The sequence below is a fragment of the Camelus dromedarius genome, chromosome 21, assembly GCF_036321535.1.
Source record: "Camelus dromedarius isolate mCamDro1 chromosome 21, mCamDro1.pat, whole genome shotgun sequence".
NCBI classification, from domain to species: Eukaryota; Metazoa; Chordata; class Mammalia; order Artiodactyla; family Camelidae; genus Camelus; species Camelus dromedarius.
This window is the reverse complement of record NC_087456.1, coordinates 5362445-5381539: the sequence shown is the minus strand read 5'-3', so window position 1 is coordinate 5381539 and position 19095 is coordinate 5362445. Positions and strand designations below refer to the sequence as shown.

The following is a 19095-nucleotide window of genomic DNA, read 5'->3' as shown; positions in this document are numbered from 1 at the left end:
TCACATCGTCTCATTCCACTTCCCATCCAGATACTCTCCTCTTCCTTCATCTCTGTTTCTCTGGACGAGACAGTCTCTGATGCAGATGCTTGAGTAAGAATTCTTTCTTCATCCTGATTCTTCTCCCTCGAACCCACATACATCATCATGTCTCATGATCTCTGCCCGTATGACTTCTCCTGGATCCAGTTCCATCTCTCTGTCTCCAACTCCCCTGCTCCCTTTGGTCCAGCCATCATATCCTCAGTCTGAAATCATCGTCTTGGTCTTCCACCTGGTTTGCCTTTTTCCAAAGTGGCAGCCACTGTCTTTTTGAATAGAAATAAAAAACTTTATTTGTGATGTCGGCTCCTCCCTTATTCTGACCCCTGGTGGCCTCTGCCTCCATTTCTGCCATTCTCTCCCTGCATCCTGGCCCTCTGGATTCTGCCTGGACCTCACAACCACCATGATCAGTGCTCTATGACCCGCATTGTCCCACACCCCACGAGGCTTCTCTCTAGGTATATTCAATGCTCAAGTGTCCCCTGGTGGCTGGCACCTTAAAGGGCCACCTCTGCCAAGACTACCCCCAATTCCACTGCCTCCCCTTTCCCTGTTTCTATTATAAGTAAAACTTCTCACCTCCTGGCATGCGTATCTCCTCTTTAATTTGAGTGTTCAGAATCTTCCTTCTCTCCCTGAAGTGTTAGCAATGTGAAGCTGTCGACTTTCTTTTCAGTTTTAATTAATCTTCTCCAACTCAAGCACAATTTTATCAGTTGTGAGGAAATGTTTACTTTATCTTGACGTTATGTCTGCCATTTCCTCATGTGATTCTCTCCAGGTCTAAAAGTCTTATGTTCTGTTTCCCTTCTACCATGATCAAAACCAGTTTGTGCTCATTACCTAGTGAGAGGACATCATTTGTGAATAAAGATACTAACTGTGAGGCTCAGACTTCATTATGTGGGGGAAACAACCTTGAGAATTCCTCAGACTGCACTGAGGAGTGAGTGTAAGATGGTGAGTGAGAGGTGGAGGGGGGCAGTGATGTGGAGGTTCCCCCAAATTGTCCAGTTGGATTTCTTCTTCAACAGAAAACTCACATTGCAGCATTATCGCAGTGAAATGAAACAATCTCCATATAATTTATCAAGTTTATTTTTTCATTTGTAGCCACTGTTACATTAGAATATAGATTTTAAATAAAAATTCCTTTTTATAAATACCATTTAACTCCATCTGAAAGGTAATTATCTTTTTTTTAATAATACATACTCTAAAACTTGCTTTGATTTAAATTTAGGACTATTGGTAATTTATCTAGAAAAAAATACTGCTATTGGCAACTAAAAACCTATATTGATAAATCTACATATATTTTCAAATTATAATGCAATTTTGTACAGAGAAGAAAATATAAATATAGTGAAATAGATATGTATGTATTTCACATGAGATTTAAGTATACTTGTTAGTAAAATCGTCTTGAGAGATGTGGCTTAAACACCCACTGAGTAGAAGATCAGCCCCTCAACTACAGCGTTTTCGCACCACTGATAAGTGATAATCCAAGCTTCCTGCGAATGTAAAGAAAACAATCCCACGTGTGTTGATGTGTTAGGAATTCCAGTACATTTTAGACGGGACAAGCTGACCATGAAGGAGCTCACTGGTGTGTCCAGCATGTAGAGCTGGAGGAACTGTAGCCCAAGGAGGGGCTCCTCTGCCCCCACTGGCCTCAGTACCGCTCAGGTGGAGATGCACTGGGGTTGGTGAGTGCAGCCTGGTGGCTTTGGAGGCCTGAGTGGAGGGGAGGAAGCATCTGGGCTTTAATGCCCAGGCCGCTCCTGGGGAAAGACCCTCCGGCCCGGTGCTTGGCCTCCTGGCTGCTGTGGGAAAGCCCCTCGTGGTGTGGTGACTCTCAGAACCTCTTCCAGGAGCTTGAGCATTTTTATCTCCAGCATCTCCTCCTCTTTAGCTGTCATCTCCTTTCTCTGTCTTCAGTTCCTGAATCACCAGAGAATTGAGTTCCTTCATAAAAATCAGGATGACCCTCATCCCCTTTCTGTAAGTGTCGGTGAGGCTGGGTTTATTGAGTGACTTTTTCTATCCTGGCATTCTCGAAAGATGTCTCCATCCCTGCATACTGCTTTTAGGCAGCACAAAGCTTGCCGGTGAGTTGTCATTTGTCCTCGATCTGTGCAGCCAGTGTTTTTGTGAGCTGCTTTTCTTGTCTTCCGTAAAGTCAACTTCCAATAGACTGAACAAGTCTGAATGAAAATAAAAGGCCCACCAAGAAACTGGTGACAGTCAGACACACCACGTCTCCCACTGGAGGCTCTGGAATGTGACCATGAACTCAGGCCATTGGGCAGCAGCACCACCACCACCTCACTCAGCTTCCCAAGCCTCAGCCTAAAGCCAAGCTGTGCAGAGGAGGGCAGCCCCTGCATGGCACTGACCCACCACAGGGCTCTGCCTGGTTTCCGTGGGTCCTCCAACCACAGCAAACCCCAAAACACCCCAGCATCCCGCCCGGAACCCAGCCAGCACCTGGCAACCCGGTCTGTTGAGGGAAGGGGTCAGTGGGAGTCTTGTAAATATATTCTCTCCATCCTTGTCTGAGGTTAATTTTTCTTTAATTCTTATTGTTTATATGAATGTAGAATTGAAATGCAGTTAATAGTATCACCTTTAAGTTCATGGCTTGACAAATCTTAAAAACGTATAACCCCTACGGAATCCAAAAACTGTCAATACATGTATCATATCAGTTAACACAAAATCCCGTCACATTTCAATTAAAACACACCCACTCTCACCAAATTTAGCCTTTTAAAAAATTGTCATGAACATCCATCAGTTTGGCAGTGGCCATACTTCATAAAAATGAAGTAAATCATGTACACGTCAACGTCTGTCTCTTTTTGCTCTAAGTACTGTTTTTGAGAGCCACACCTTTTCATTTGAATAGTTCATTCTGTTTTAGAGCAGAATAATTTGTCCTTGTAAGAATATATCACAAAAAAATCTACCCATTCCCTTAATGGACATGTGATTTAGTCCATATATAGGATATTATGAATAAATATTTTTGAATATTTATGTAAATTTTTTTCTAAGTATCTGTTTTCACTTTTCCTGGGTGAAGAATACCTGGGGGTGGCAATACTGGGTAGGTATGTGCTAATAAATACTCTTTGAAATCGTTTTTTTGTGGTATAATTTACATGCCATAAATTCATCCATTTCAAAACACAATTCTTTGATATTTTTGCATGTTTGTAAATGTACAGAGCTGTGTCTCCATCACAATCCCACGTTAGAACAATTCTATCACAGTAAAGATTTCTCAGTCTTCGCTTTTCTCTATTGATTTCGTTTGCCACAGTCTCTAAGATGCTTCCACTGGGTCAATACATGATACTGTTTTTATAATTGGTCTTGTTGTTTTGTGCATTTTTCTCAACTCACCAGCTCCTCCTTCTCTGACTCCAGTGATGGTTTCTATATTTCTCCCAAAACCCTCAGCTATGTTAGTTCTGACCCAGGATGTAGTTCTCGGACCAGTTTTCTTTCTCAGCAACTCATCTCCTTGCTAACCTTGTCTAGCCTTGTGGCATTAATGACGTCTAAACTGTCATGATTTCTACATTTATGTATCTCTTCCAAACCCTTCCATACAGTCCAGATCACACCCACCCAGCTGCCTCCACACATCTCCATGTGGACATCTAACACACTCCGCCTCCTCTCCCTCAGTCTCCCACTTTCTCCAGTACCTCCATCCTGACAGGTATTCAGGCCCCGACTTTGTGATCTTAACTTCTCTCTTTTCTCCACTTCACCTCCTCCCTTATCAGCAACGCCTCTATCCCCAATTTCAGAATATGACCCGCACTTGCCTGATCAGAGCTGTCATCACCTCTTGACAGGATGAGCTTGAGTGTGACAGGATGTGATCACCCAGTAGGAGCGGTGATGGGTGTCACCCCCATACATCACCACCCCTACCACCCACCTGTCCTGTTTCCCTTCACCGCCCTCATTACCACTTCACATGCCAAGTACATTCTTGTGTGAGCTGTCCAGTTCTTCACTGAATTGAAAGTTTCATGAGGGCAGATGTTTTTCACCAATTTGTTACTGCTTTGTTTTCAGTGGTGGGACACTGCTAGGGTAGCACTATGGGTGCAGTATGAATGCAAATGAAAGAACTACTGAATAGCATGAGAATCCAAAATGTATTGCATTTGCTGTGATGAATCTGTGATTTTTTCCAGATGGTCATGTGCATGTCAGCATATTTCAGTTTCTCTTTAGACTTCTGATATAAAACTAATTTCTTTAATATCTTCTTGGGAAGTAACACGAGAATTAGGAAGATTTAGTAGTAAATAGTAGAGGAAAACCTAAAAAAAAAATGAAATACTTAACAAATAATGAACAGTGTCTACCAGTGGTGGGGCTTCACCTCATGGAAGCTTGTAGAGGGGCAGCTCAAGGAAGGGTCTTCATCTCCGCTGTGTCTCCCCTCTGAGAGTGAGGGTGTTGCATGTCCATGGATGTGTGTGCAACCAGTGTGGGAAGGCCCAGTTCTGGGAGGCTTGGCAAGATAGAAGTACCTGCTTCCACTCCCTCCAGATCTGGCCTCCTGCAGATCTGCAGTCAGCTTGAGTCCCTGGGAATTTTCTGGGAAACCAGTAAACCAAGTTGCTGTGACATACAACATTTTAAGACAGTAACTAGGATTATGACTGGTGACTTTATTACCAGGACACACCCAAATTTTAGAAACTTTGTTATTTTTATGACATTACTATTAAGGATATTTATCTGTGCAATATAACTTACTTACATGATAATGCTTTCCATCTAATTGAACATACCAAATAATCCTACTTCATTTAATATTTCTTTCTTAGGTGTCTTAGGGTTCCTCAAGTATCCCGAAGTTAGCTGGTGAGCAAAATAACTTTAATTAGAATTTGATACTTGGGAAGTTTGTCAAGAATATCAAAAAGTTTCAAAAGACTTGTTCAAATAGGATCATAGGTCACAGTGAAAGAGTGCTTACTCATTTTACCAAAGTGGCAGAAGATTTCAAAAGGAAGTGCAGGTCATTTAGAGGCAAGGAAATTCACAGAGCCTGTTGACCAAGAGCAGCGTTCTAAGAAAACTTGGCTCTCCTGACAGGAAGAGAGGATGTTGGCGGTAGATGTGGCCAGCATCCAGGTTCTTTTCCCGTCCCAGAAAGAATTCAGAGACAAGACCTGGAGGGTAAGAAAGCAGAGTAAGAGTTTACTAAGAGGTAGTCAGTGCCCTGTCTACAGGAGAGCGGGCAGGCTCAGGTGAGCGGTTTTTCACTCTTCTCTTTATGTTTTGAGACAGCATCTGTTCCACAGTAAACGCTCAGTGATGTGAATGAATGCTTCCATCACAGGCTTGGGGCCACTTGAAGGGGATCCCAGGACTCTTCTCAACCACTGTCCCATCTCACAGCGGGTCCTGGCGGGTCTCCTTCCTTCGAGTTGAGACGTCCCACTTTCTGGGAACACGGTCTTGACAGATTACTGTGCTGCTTGGACTCCAGGAATTATGGCCTGCTAAATGGAAGGGAAATAGACATTAAAAATAGTGAAAATCAAGACAGAAACTTCATCTAAGCCAGTACTCAGGAAATTTTGCTGAATGCTACAGGACGAGGCTACCCAAGCGGTGTCCCACCAACCTTGAAATCAGGAGCCATAAGGAAGCAACGCCAAAGGAGAGCCGGGCCCAGCGCGGAGGGGCTTCACACTTGGTGAGGTCTTGACCTTTTCTACACTCAGTGTCCCCACATCGTCTAAGTGCAGCCCTCCTAGGGTGCTGCGCAAATTGTCTAACCTTACAGTAAAACACGAAGAAATGAAATTATACAAAGTGAGTACATAATCCTTCTAAAACGCTACCTTAAAATTTTAACATAGGTGATCAAATCTCTGACCATGCAAGCAGCCAAAACCAGATCATCCCTAGGGAAAATGTGAGGGTTTTGGGTTTTTTTTTGTAATACTAATTAGTAAACAGAGAAAAGTGATCAAAGACTTCATTATCATTTTATAATGGTAATAAGCAAATGTTGATGACATCATTTTATTAAAAAATTACCTAGTAGAGGACTAAAACTTGTTCCACATTATAAATTTCATTTTATTTCATATGGGGATAATAATATTATCATAGCTTCAAATCTTACAAAAAACAAATCAGTATATATAAGATGTGTTACAGCCATTTCAGTATCAAATTTAATTACTGAAATAACCTCATCAGTAAATGCTTAGATTTAAATAAGTAATTATGTACATAAACTCAGTGATTGTGTGATTGTATTTGTGGGAGCAACAACCAAAATAATGTACATAATAATAAATATTTCTTAATATATATCCAATAAAGAAATACTGGGCCAATATGACCAAAAATAATATAATAATACCAGCTATAAACGTGTGATAGCAATTACATTAAATGCTTTGAGTGACGGTAGTATGAGTTGAGCATCGTTGTCAACCATAGAACTAAAAATCTGTTTCCTTAATCTTTCCTATGGTAAAGTTTTAATACTCTTTGTAGCAAACAAGGTAAATAATTTACAAATCACTTTTGTTGGGTTATTTCTGTAAAATTAAATTTAAAACCCCCCACGTCTGTGTGAGGATTAGGAATGAGTGAGTGGCTGTGTTGCTGTTCGGTCGCTTATTTTCCTTTTACTGTTCCCTCTGTGTAGTCTTACGCCTGTCACAATATTGAAACGTCCATTTTTAGGGCAGGGAGGGATTGGGGATTAACATACACACATAAATAAAATAGATAAACAACAAGGACCTGCTGTAGAGCACAGGGAGCTCTAGTGAAACATCTGTCATATAAAATGGTGGGGGGGAGATAGCGCAGTGGTAGGGGCATGCTTAGCGCGCACGAGGTCCTGGGTTTGATCCCCAGCACCGCCACCAAATAAAAGTTATAAAAAAGTAAATAAATAAACCTAATTAACTCCCTCCCCCAAAATATTTTTTAAAAGTTGTGGTATAAAATGGAAAAGAATCTGAAAAGAAAAAGTACATATGTATGTATGTATATATATATATATATATATATATAACTGAATCACTTTGCTATACACCTGAAACTAACATTGTAAATCAACTATACTTCAATAAAATTTTTTTAATTCCATTTTTGTATGTAACTGAGAAAGTAAAATGAAGATCACATGGACTTCCGTGTTTTCATCAAGGACATCTGTCTGTGTAAATGAACCTGCATGTTCCCATTCATAGTTTTAGATGTTCAAGGGAATGGCAACTCAACACCAGGAGCTCTTTGTAAAAAAATGTAACAAAGATTGTGGTTTCAGTAAGGGTTTTTACAAACTTCTCTTAAACTCTGTGCCTAAATTACATGACAGAGACAATACTGAAACACAAGTTCTCTCTATTAGTAAGTGATTTCTACCAATTTCTACCAATACAGCTGTTGTATTTCTAAAATTAAATGTAAAAGCATTAAAGGAATTTAAATATGAATTATATTGGGTGTGCATTAATTATCAAGTATAAAAGATGGAGAGGGGTATTCTTATTAAGTAAACATTCTAGCATTACCCTTCATAGATTGGCAATTGTTAAAGATGGATGAAGCAAAAATAATAAAATCTTAAAGATTCTGAAATACCTTAGAAATACTATGTATTCAGTAAGTAGTGGATTAGGCTTAAAGTATCAGAGCCCTAAAATACAGTTGATTCATTGATGGTAGAACATAAACAGGTATCAGTGAATGCCATTTGGGTGTATCTTACTATTTATGTGTGAAACACATTTCACCAAGCTAATATCTGTCTCTCCAATAAATAACAATAAAGGATTATTATTTGTTTCATTCAAAACAAGTAATACATTTGCTTTTCATAGATGCTTTTCCCAGCTTACAAAATTCTTCTCCAAACCCAGTGTGGTTTCCTGTAATTTCAAATAAATACATGTGAATATTGAGATTCATATTACCCAAGTGACTTGCCCAAGTTTTCACAACCAACCATTACAGCAGAGCTACTATTCAAGTTTCTATCAATTCACCATAATATGCATGATTTTCATTTTGTTTTCGACCCCAGTTCTTATCAGAGAGCCTGGATCAAATTGGTCTTAGTAAATATGTCGGATTGAAGTAGACTTACAGGATTGGTTAACTATTTAGAGAATAAATAATGACTAGGCTAATGACTAACTGGGAAAAACAGGCAAAAAGATTGTAACTCATTCTTTGAATCTTATTTTTACATTTTGAATTTCAGCGTTATTAAGGCATAATTGACATACAGTTGTAGAAAACGTAAACCATATGTCACGGTGGTTTGATATACATACACACAGTAAAAGGATTCTCTCCATGAAGTTAGTGAACACGCACATCACCTCAAATACTTATCGTTTGTGTGTGTGTGTGAGAACACATAGTTTCTACTCTCTTCGAAAATCAACTATACAGTAAGTGTTGTCAACTATAGTCATCATATTTAACATTAGATCCACAAAGCTTATTCTTTTCATAGGTGAAAGTCTCTACCCTTTCATCAACCTATCATTATTTCCCCACCCTCCAGCCATTGGCAATCATTTTTCTACTATTTCTTTGAAATTCACTTCCTCTTTTTTAGATTTCTCATCTACGTGATATCATGCAGTCTGTCTTATTTATTTTGCATAATGCCCTCAAGTTCCATCCATGTTGTTCTGAAAATGGTAGGATTTCCTTCTTTGTCATGGCTGGTTCCACTTTGTCAATACACTTGAGTGTGTGTGGCTTCCTTATACATGCATCCTTGGATGGTCATTTAGTCTCTGTATCTTGACTATCGGGAATAATGCTGCATGAAGATGGGCGTGCAGATACCTCTTTGATACCCTGTTTTCATTTCCTGTGGATGTGCACCCAGAAGTGGAAGTGCTCTATCATATGATAGTTGTTTTTTGGTTTTTTTGAGGAACCTCCATACTGTTTTCCGTAATGACCGTGCCAGTTTACATTCCCACCAACAGTGTACAAAGGTTTCCTAATGTCCACATCCTCTCCGACTCAGGTTGAGTGTCTGTCTTCTTGATGATAGCCACTCTAACAGGTGTGAGGTGATAATCTCATTGTCCCTTTGATGTGTATTTCCCTGATGATTCGTGACATAGAGCACCTTTTTATGTCCCTATTGGCTGTTTGTACGTCGTCTTTGGAAGAATACTTACTCAGTTCGTCTGCTTATGTATCATATTGTTTGTTTTTTGGATTAAGTTGTATGAGTTCATGTATTTTTGATATTAGCCGTTATTAGATAACATGATTTGCAAATATTTTTTCTCATTCCATAGGTTGCCTTTTCGTTTTTTATTGTTCTGCTTGCTGTGCAGAAACTTTGAAGTTTGATGTAGTTCCTCTTACTTATTTTCGCTTTTGTTGTCTTTGCTTTTGGTGTCAGACCCAGAGAATCATCACCAAGATCAATGTCAAGGAATTTACCAGAGTGCTTTCTCCTAGGAGTTTGACAGTTTCAGGTCTTATGTTCAAATCTTTAATCCATTTTGGTTGATTTTTGTGTATGACATAAGATAGGGGTCTGGTTTCACTTTTTGCAGGTTTCTGTCCATTTTCCTCAATGCCATTGATTGAAGAAACTATCCTTTCCCCACACCCTTCTTGGCTCCTTGGTCATAAGGCAAATGATCACTGATGTGCAGGTTTACTTCTGGGCTCTCTATTGTTTTGCATTGGTCTGTGTGTCCATATTTAGGTCTGTACCATATTGTTCTGATTACTGTAGCTTTGTAACATTTTAAGTCAGAGAACGCAATACCCCTGGCTTTGTTTATCTTTCTCAAAATTGTTCTCAAGATTGCTACTTGGGTCTTTTGTGGCTTAATACATTTTAGGATTGTTTGTTCTATTTCTGGGGAAAATCTCATTGGAATTTTAGTAGAGAGTACATTGAACCCGTAGATTGCTTCGAGTAACACGGACATTTTAACAATATTAATTCTTCCAATCCATGAGCACAAAATAACTTTTCATTTATTTGTGTCCTCAGTTTTTTCATCAATGTCTTACAGTTAGTAGTGTGAAGCTCTCATGTTCTTTGTTAAGCTTATTCCTAGGTATTTTATTTTTGATGCAATCATAATTTAAACTCTAAAGCTCAGGCTACATATGTGCAGCTCTTACCTCCACTGTATTGGATAGGCCCTCTAGCTGTTCAGCAGAGCACCATTTCCCAAGGGAGGTTGATCACATATTGATCATGTGGTTTTGTGCTGTTTTGTTCAATGTGAATACTTTCATAAGTGGCATTTTTAGCAAGATACAGTTTAAAATTTATATGTTATATATACTAAATATATATATACCTACCAAATATATATTTTATATATAAGCATATATATATACTACACTAAATATTCATTTAATACATTACTAAGGTAGGTAATTTCAAGAATCAAATACTCTTTTTGGTCCAAAACCAAACACTGGGTTGACTAGTGACATTTACTATACGCTGAGTTTCTTCATTCTGGTAAGATCAGTGCAGCTTTTCCATTCATTCCATCAAGTTATTTGGTGAATCTCTCTCTAGGAACAATCTATTTCTTCTTAGGAAATTCATTAAAAGATTTTTTTAATGTCCTTGGTTGCCCTTCATGCATTTTCTCCTCCTCCTAGTGTATTAAATACTTCTAAAATTCTGCAGTCCACCATGCCCCAAAAAGAGACAAAAGTGTTTTCCAACATGGAATTATTTTATGTAGATGATCCAGCTTCTCATAAAGATTCTCTCTGATTATATAACTTACAGAAAAAAATAGAGAATAAACTCACAAACTGCCTGAGAAAGGGCACATTGTTAGCTGGTCTAGAAAAGAAATACAGATTCTCATTGAATTATTCAAGTTTACCTATGGAGAATTCCAGACACCATGAACATTTTACAGATTCAACCAACCATGTAACATGTGAAGGCATCTTATTTTGAATAAGACAATCAATTAACTATCCAGTCACAGTATCAAAGAATACTGCAAGCAGTACTGTTGCAGTATTGAGTATTGTTACTGTTACTAGTGTTGCTACCATTGTCACTGTCATTACAGCCACCACTGGCAGCTCTCATATGTTGAGCCCCTAATATGCATGGGAACTGTAATTAGCATTTACACAAGATCTCACAATATTCTGAACATTTATGAAAGTAGGTCATGTTATTCAACTTTAAAAATAAAATAATCAGGCACAAAATCATTAATCTATAGAGAGAAAAATAGTAACTAATCAATGTTAGGTTTAAAACTCAGTATGACCTTTATGAGTACATGCTCATAGCCAGCGAACTGTATTACAGAGGAGATTTGACAGAGATGAGTGATGCCAGGCACTCACTAATGGACTTGGTTATCTTCCTAATAACCTATAGCATAAACGTTATATATGAAGATTAAACTTTTATTTTCAGTCACTTGAAGATAAAGAGCAACAGGCATCTCCGTGCATCCCAGGATCGGGGGTCTGGGCGGGGGCGCAGGCCAGTGGAGGAGGTCTGTCAGGTTTCAGTGTTGTTTCCAGCCCCTTGCTCTCTCTCATTGCAAGAATAGTCATCACAATATATAATCTAGTTTCATATATGAAAACACACAGAAGGTGTGACTTGTCACAATTGTACTTACTAATAACAATGTAGAGTTCTAGGTCAGGGATTAATAAGGGAGGTATTTGGGGATTGTTCAGGGATTTTTTTTTTTGCTACTTTATTAATTCAGATGTTTCTGATGAATAATCACAAGGTGAAGTGATCAGCAGAGCATGTCTTACCAGCTCAAGAAGTTTTCTCATGCTCAGTTCTGGCTTCCCCTCAAGTACTCATCAGCAAGAACAAGGAGCGGACCAGGAGGGCCGGTGCAGCCCCCACGGCCTGACTGAACCTCAGGCAGGTCTTCTTGATCTGGAAATAACACTGTACCATGTCCAGGGTTCTGCTTCAGAGGCTATGAGCCTCTGCCTGGTCCCACAGGCCCCTCCTCTGTGGAGCCTCTAGCCATGGAGTCAGAGATCTGAAGGCCCCGAGCCTGTCCTGCTGCGAGGAAGCCAGGCCACGTGGGGAGGTCTCAAGAAGGTCCTGCAGCAAATGCAGCTTCAACTGCAGACATAGGAGGGAAGTCACCTTCAGAGGATGCCTCCCCTGCTTGTCCTGCCAGCCCTGCTGGGGGTCTGCCCTGCTGAGCCCCCAGCGTCCTAGAGCAGGAAAGAGCCACTCCCACTGTGCCCTGCCTGAATTCCTCACCCTCTGTCCATGAACAGAATAAGGTAGGTGTCTCATGCCATGATTTTGGGGGGTTAGTGGATTAAAAAATATATTAAGAGCAAGAAGAATAACACAATTGTAGAAAGTCAAGAGGTGCAATAGATGCACATTAAAATTTGAATTTCCTTCCTTCCCCATCTGTAGCCTTTTCGGTTCAGTCTCTGGAAGTAACAACTGTTGAGTGTCTGTATTCCTTCCAGATGTAGTGATTGAACATTCCCAGAGCACTGACACTCTGACAGGCATATTTCTGAGAGCTACTCATTTACTCGTTACTGCATAGTCAAGTGACAGAAGAAAGGATCCTCTGTTCCAGCTGTTCTCCAGAAATGGGAATCTGAGCTGCTCATCAGCATGGCTGAGTGTTGGTCCTCTGCTCAGATGGGTGTGTCGTTTATAGTGTATTCTCCAATTCTTCTGTGGTTTATTCCTCAGTTTTCCCATCCACACCCACTGTTGTCTATCAAGCTGGGAAGCATTCAGTTTCTTCAATTAGAGAACGTGATTTTACCTATTCTTTTCCACCCTTGTTCAGTCACTCCTCACTTGGGCAATTCTGGAGATAATCTGACACTGTCTACAACCTTACACCTCATCAGTGATCCAGTCGATTTCTTCTTGTAGCTACTTGGGGAGGAGCAGCGGTGACAGAGGTCAGTACTAGAGCATTCCAACCTGGCAGTCTCCCTGCTTTGTTGGAAATAGGGCAATTTTCTCATCTTTCTCCCAAAATTTTCACTTGTTCCATGTTGGGGAGGGGGGACTGACTTAACCTTTCCTGAGCTAGTTTTCATGACCATATCGTAAGTAGGGGTGTGACTTGGTGTCTTATTTTTAGCCAGAACACCCATTTAAACCTAGAGTTTTGGCTGTCTAAAAGTCTTTGTTTGGAAAACCACTTACATGTTTTCCACAACCCACTGGTAAAAATACAGTGATTCCTTTTTCTTGATTATTCAATGGACAGTTTTGTACCTACACAATGAGAGGGACACTTTTAATGAATACACAAGAGATTGAGAGATTATTAAATCCAGAGATTTAGTTGCATCCAGGGAAAAGGAAGTGAAACAGAGAGAGAAAATTTTACATAATTTGATAAATACATGCATAGGGAGAAAATGTGATATTTTACAATTGAATTCCTACTAATGCTGCTTTTCATGTGGAAAAAGTTTTAAATTGTTCACTGTAGAAATGTCTGGTCACTCAGGAATAGTAGAAATGGATAGAGACAGTATTTCCACCAGAATGAAATCTTTTCATTCTCAAAATGTTAGTTTTATCCGCCTTCACTCTGAAGCTTTCAATATCAACAGTATTTGGGGAACAGGTCTTTTTCTCTCACAGAACTTGTTTTCTTAACCAGAGAGTGATCATGGGTGAGCCTGGATTCAATTTCTGAACTAAAATTAAAATGTTGGCTCTGAAATGCCACCCTTGTCCACGGACTCACACTAGTCCAACAGCAGCAGGTGGGCCCAGAGTCTGCAGAGATTGGCTCGCTCAGAGTTCTGTGGTGTTCTGTTCCCATGGGAATGTGATGATGCACCTTGCCTTCCGGTCCAACGGCCACTCTGTGAATGCAGAGTTTGGTTAATGGTTGGAGGTGAGAGGCTCTGGTGATATTTCACTGGAAACTAGTGGAAGAGTTGCATTTGAACATGGGAAATCTCTGCTGTCCTCAGGGTAGGTTCCTCTTGATCCTCTGATCCTTCAAGTGGGCTGCTTAACTTACTAAAAATAGCTTCCATATCTATTTTCCATTTTTACTACTTTAATTTGTCTACAGTGGTATAAATCTGTTACACACCTTTCTTGTGTTATTTAATGTATATTTTAAAACCTCTGTCAGGCTGGCTGCCTCGAATATTTTTCTAAATTTAGAAAAATGTACTATTTTCTAATGTGAATTTTATACACAGTCTTCCAGAGAAGAGACACAGGAAACAAACCACGTTGTTTTCACCAAAGCAGGAGCATCTTGGTGCTGCCCCTGCAGTAGGTGTTACAGGAAAGGGGAATGACAGCTCAAGTCTTCTGAAGGGACATCTCAAAACCTGAAACCAAGTATTAGCAGTAAAATGCAGAGATTTTTAGAAAGGAAAGAAACAGGGTTTTTAAGGTGGGATTTCCACGGGCTGGTGGAGACAGGACCACTGGCTGTTTGGGTGCTGCCCGGGAGTGTGGTGAGAGGGGGCAGTTACACTGGGTTAGTGGAATGAACATTTGGCAGCTGAGGGAAGAGCCCGTCTGGTCATCCTCAGAGAGAGTCCCTGGGGGCGGTGTTCAGGCTGAAGTTGTGGAGGGGACCCTTATAGAGGCTGTGGTTCTCTGTCCCTGTCGCTCCAGGATCTAGAGAAGGATGAGGAGTTTATAGAATAGAGACTAGATTTTGGTGAGGAGAATGAGCTCCTGCCCATTTTCTGACAGTTCTTTGTCCAGGCTACTCAGTCAGGTGATCAGATAAAAAGTCAGTAAGACATTGTCACACAATTAACTAGGCAGCAAACAGCAGCCCAGATGCTCCTCCCCAGTAACTTACTCTCCAGGGTGGGTCAGTTGAAGGAAGCTAATTTATGGCAGAGCCAATAATGTGCCCTTCGGTTGAGAATGTTCTGAGTTCTGAGCCAACTTGGGAGCCAAAGAGCCAGTTGAGGTGGCCGTCTGGTGGTCAGGAAGGGGCTGTGTGAGATGGCTGACAGTGTGAAGAGGGTGGCGGCAGTTGGAGCTGCCCCTGGTCCTCCCATTCCGACGGGGGAGGGTTTTGTTTGGAGGAATCTGTTGTATTTTCAGTCAGAAATTGACACATAAAGGCAAAAGGCTGGTTGAGGATTTGGACTGTTTTCTTGGCTCAGACTTCTCAGGGGCAACGGTTCACCTACAGAACCCTTGGGGCGGGAAGATTTGAAGAGAGGGTGAGGGGACCTCTTGGTTCAAGGTCCAGAGGATGACCTCAGGCCTGGCAGGTCTTAGGGGTTCAGGGATTTCTGTCCTAAGGGAACCAACTACATTTCTGTCCCAGATTCACCACTCCTCATTGTTACGACTCTTGGAAAGTCACTCTAAATTTTAGTGCTTGCCACTGCAAGATACGGCGTATGGCCCCTACTTGACACGCCCTTCACCTGCATGTGGACTGACGTGGGCGTCAGAGGAAACAATAACACACATTCTCCATGAGCTGTGTAGCATCCTTCCCATGTGAAAGCTGAAGAGTAAGATTCCATCTTCCCTTTCTTTAGAGCCATCAGATTCCCTCTCCAGTTTCAGCCACTGCACTTTGTCTAGCTTTTTCTCACAGTCATTCGGTGATTGAACACTTAGAGAGCAATCAAGTCATTAGCCCATTAGTTTTCTTAAGGCTTTAACTCTGTTGAATCATTTTTGGCCTCAAAGTGATGTACTAAGTAGGCTGTGTCAGGACAGGGAGCTGGGGCGCTAGGGCTCTGCTCCACTTCCCCGGGTGCGTGGTGCGCGTGAGTGGGATCTGAAGCCAGGCCCTCAGGCATGGGCACTGTGCTCTGGTTTACACCTAGAATGTAAGTGCATTTGTCCGCAGGAATCTGTGTGTTGGGTGTTTTGAGTGCATGCATCACAGTGCAAGATCTTCCTAAGTCAGACTTTGACTCAGGGTGCCCTGTTGGGCAGCTAGTGAATAAAAGGATCAAAAATTGAACTGTGAATGAATTATTACTAATTTCCCTATGCTCTTCTGCAATCAAGATGTCAATAATTCTCTCTGTTGTAATGCATTTTCCAGGACATTGCTTCAAGAGGTTAAGAAAATCAACCCGTAAGTGGGCCAGACTCATCTGCTGCTGCCCACCAAACAGGGTCGAGCCTATCAATGACCCGACTGAAGGTACCGTGGGCATTCCCTCATTACGTTCAGTCAAGAAAAATTACTCTAGTTCATCCAGTGTCCCATATTTAAGAGAACACTCTAAAAATGCTAAGTAAGCCATGTTCTTTTATTTCATGTATTCAATCTGCTTAACTCCATTGGTGGTTTTAGAACTAGAGAAGTAAAGATACATTTAACAAAATCTGGTTTATGTTTAATAGTAAAGATGGTCTCTAAGCTCATGCTAAATTGTGACTATTAGCTGAACTAGGTATCTCTCTGAAACCATGTTTCCACAGTTTTAAAAATTATTATGCAAATTTAGAAAAGGATTATATGAACATAAAAGTTGGACAGCTAATACAGAATGTTCCCAGATCCCATCCGTCCAGTTTCCCCTATTAACAACATTTAACATTACTGTTGTGCATCTGTTACAATTAGCAAAACAATATGGGTTATTTTTATTAAGTAAAAGTCCATATTTTACTACGATTCACTCTTTGTGCTGTGACATTGGATGAGTTGTGGACCCAAAATGGAATATTATTCAACTAGAAACAGGAAATAAATTTTGAAATACGCTACAGCGTGGATGGACCAAAATAAAAAAATATTATCAATAGTGAAATCAAGCAGCACAGAAGAACAAGTACAGTATAATTGTACATGTATTAGGTAACTAGAGTAAGCAGATCTCAAAGAGAGAAAATAGAAATTACCAAGAACTAGAAGCAGGGGTGAAGGTGGAGTCACTCCTCAGAGACGACAGCTGTTATGTCAGATGTGATGAGAATGGTTTGGAAATAGACAGTAGTGATGTGTAAACAGAATTGTGAAGGTAATTAATGTCACTGAATTAAATCCTACAAATTCTTGCTAGGATAAATATTCCATATGTTTCAAAAAAATAAACGAAGTACAAAGAATCCGATAGACTAGATGGTGAACACAGTGGCAGCAGGCAGGCTTGTAAGGAATCTGAAATAGTCTTGTAACTCTTGAGAAGTGGGCATTTGACGGGACTGTGAAATGAGCAGAAGGAAGCATGAGTCTCTTATCGACACCCAGTGTACAATTTAGTGTTTACCCTTTTCAAATAGACTGTATTGAATTGCTTAATTTCCCCTTAGCTAGAATGCTAAAAGTTCTCTTTCACATTTCTTTCAAGTTCATCTTTTCTCCCTTTAATCCACCAAAAGTGACCCAACAGCAGTTCAGATCATGTTTAACTCACAGCCATAAACTCCCATTCCATGTCCACCTCAGATAAGGCTCTCTGAGTAACTGCTGAGCCACAGCACAGTGTCCTGAGTTTGCCCTGTGTTCTCCTAGGTCTCCCTGAGGACGTGATTGAGGACCTGTCCAATTACAATCCAAAGGACGATCCGGTTATACACAACGTAAGCTTGCCGTTCTTTATCTGGGATTAAAAAAAAAAGTTGCTTCATTTCTTTTTATCTATCTCATTCAGAAACGAAAATTTGACAACATACATTAAGATGATACAGAGAAATTTTGAGTTGGGGTAATTTTGAATAAAAAGTCTGTACAAACAAGAAGTGATTTAAAAGTTTATTTGAAAAATTGACAGCATGAGTTACAAACTGTGCAATAGTGAGCATTTTGTTCAGAAGAATATTTTTCCCCTTGAAAACAGATTTTTTATATTCTGATCAGCTTGGAATTGGAAGAACTTCCATGAAAAGTTCTAAATTACTCCAAAGGTGTCCTTGCTGTTTTCTTTTGGGGAAGTTCACTCAACTGTGGTTTCCCATCTAGTTTCTTAAGGTCACCAGGAGAACAAAACATCTATACCCACAGTCCGGAGGATGCCATGGTCTTCACAGTGTTCTCTGTTCTCTATTCCCAGGTGGATTGGGGCACCAAGGAAGATGGCAAAGATGGTATGTATTCTGGAGCCCTCCTCTGCTGAGGAGAACTCCAGGTGACAAGGAAGCTTGGCCTTTCTTGTTTTCTTCGTTCGGTTTTAGTTGATTCTAGTTTCCCACTGGGAATGAGGATGATGGATGCGGCGAAAATAACGAACCTCCCAGAAAAGAGTGGTGCACAGATTGTCCAGTCCCTGGAGAAAGGAGGATATTTAGATGGTGTGGGTTTGTTTCTGTGAAGATTCAAGGGGGAGATCCATGTGTGAGCCTCTGTGGTGTGATTGTGAATCTGTCCATATGAACGTGTGTGTTTCCTCAGGAGCTAATGCTCTATTACACAGCACAACTCTGTCATAAAATGAAAAAAATTTCAGGGCACACTCTCTCCATTCATTCACTCTTGCCTCACCACAGATTTTCCTAGAGGTTTGGTTGAAATTCTCTTTCATCACATGGAGATGGCTCAGAGACGAATGACCCAGGCTCTTGATCTGCTACATGGAAAAGCCAGAATACGAACCCATGCAAGGTTCCAGTGTGGCTGTTCTGGACCACTGACTATACTTAGCAGCCAGTCGGGATTGTTAGTGATGGAGTAGGAGGTTCCCTGCTCTGTGCATGTGACTGAAAGTGCTGCAGTCCCCAGAGACCCCAGACACTGCTGGTCACTCTGCGGCGGCCCAGTGGTCGCAGGACTCAGAGTCAGTACAGGTGCATTTCAGAGTTGACTCTGGCCTAGTCCTGAGAGTGAGATGCACCCAGGAGACCAGCCTGGTCCTGGTCAGTCAGCGATTCTAAGAAGTGTGAGGCCTCCTGCAGGACGATGCAGGTTGACGTCTGTCAGTGCTGGGGCCATTGCTTAGCACGTGGCCCCAAACAGGAAGAAACGGAGAGATTTGATTATAGTCCATAACATCATGGCCAGCCTTAGAAATGCTTGTTAGCCCGGTGCCCACCCCCCTGGCTGCAGATCTCCTGCACAGCTGGGT

General features: G+C 40.9%; 1 protein-coding gene across 1 annotated transcript in view; it reads left to right on the top strand.

The window, feature by feature from the left end:
• The window catches only part of LOC105092103 (uncharacterized), an 80276-nt gene that overhangs the window by 20321 nt on the left and 40860 nt on the right, over positions 1–19095 (top strand). Inside the window, exons 11-13 of the mRNA XM_064477060.1 lie at positions 16131–16232; positions 17550–17617; positions 18088–18121. Of these exons, the coding sequence (XP_064333130.1) occupies positions 16131–16232; positions 17550–17617; positions 18088–18121 (204 nt within the window). The remainder of the gene's footprint in view (positions 1–16130; positions 16233–17549; positions 17618–18087; positions 18122–19095) is intronic.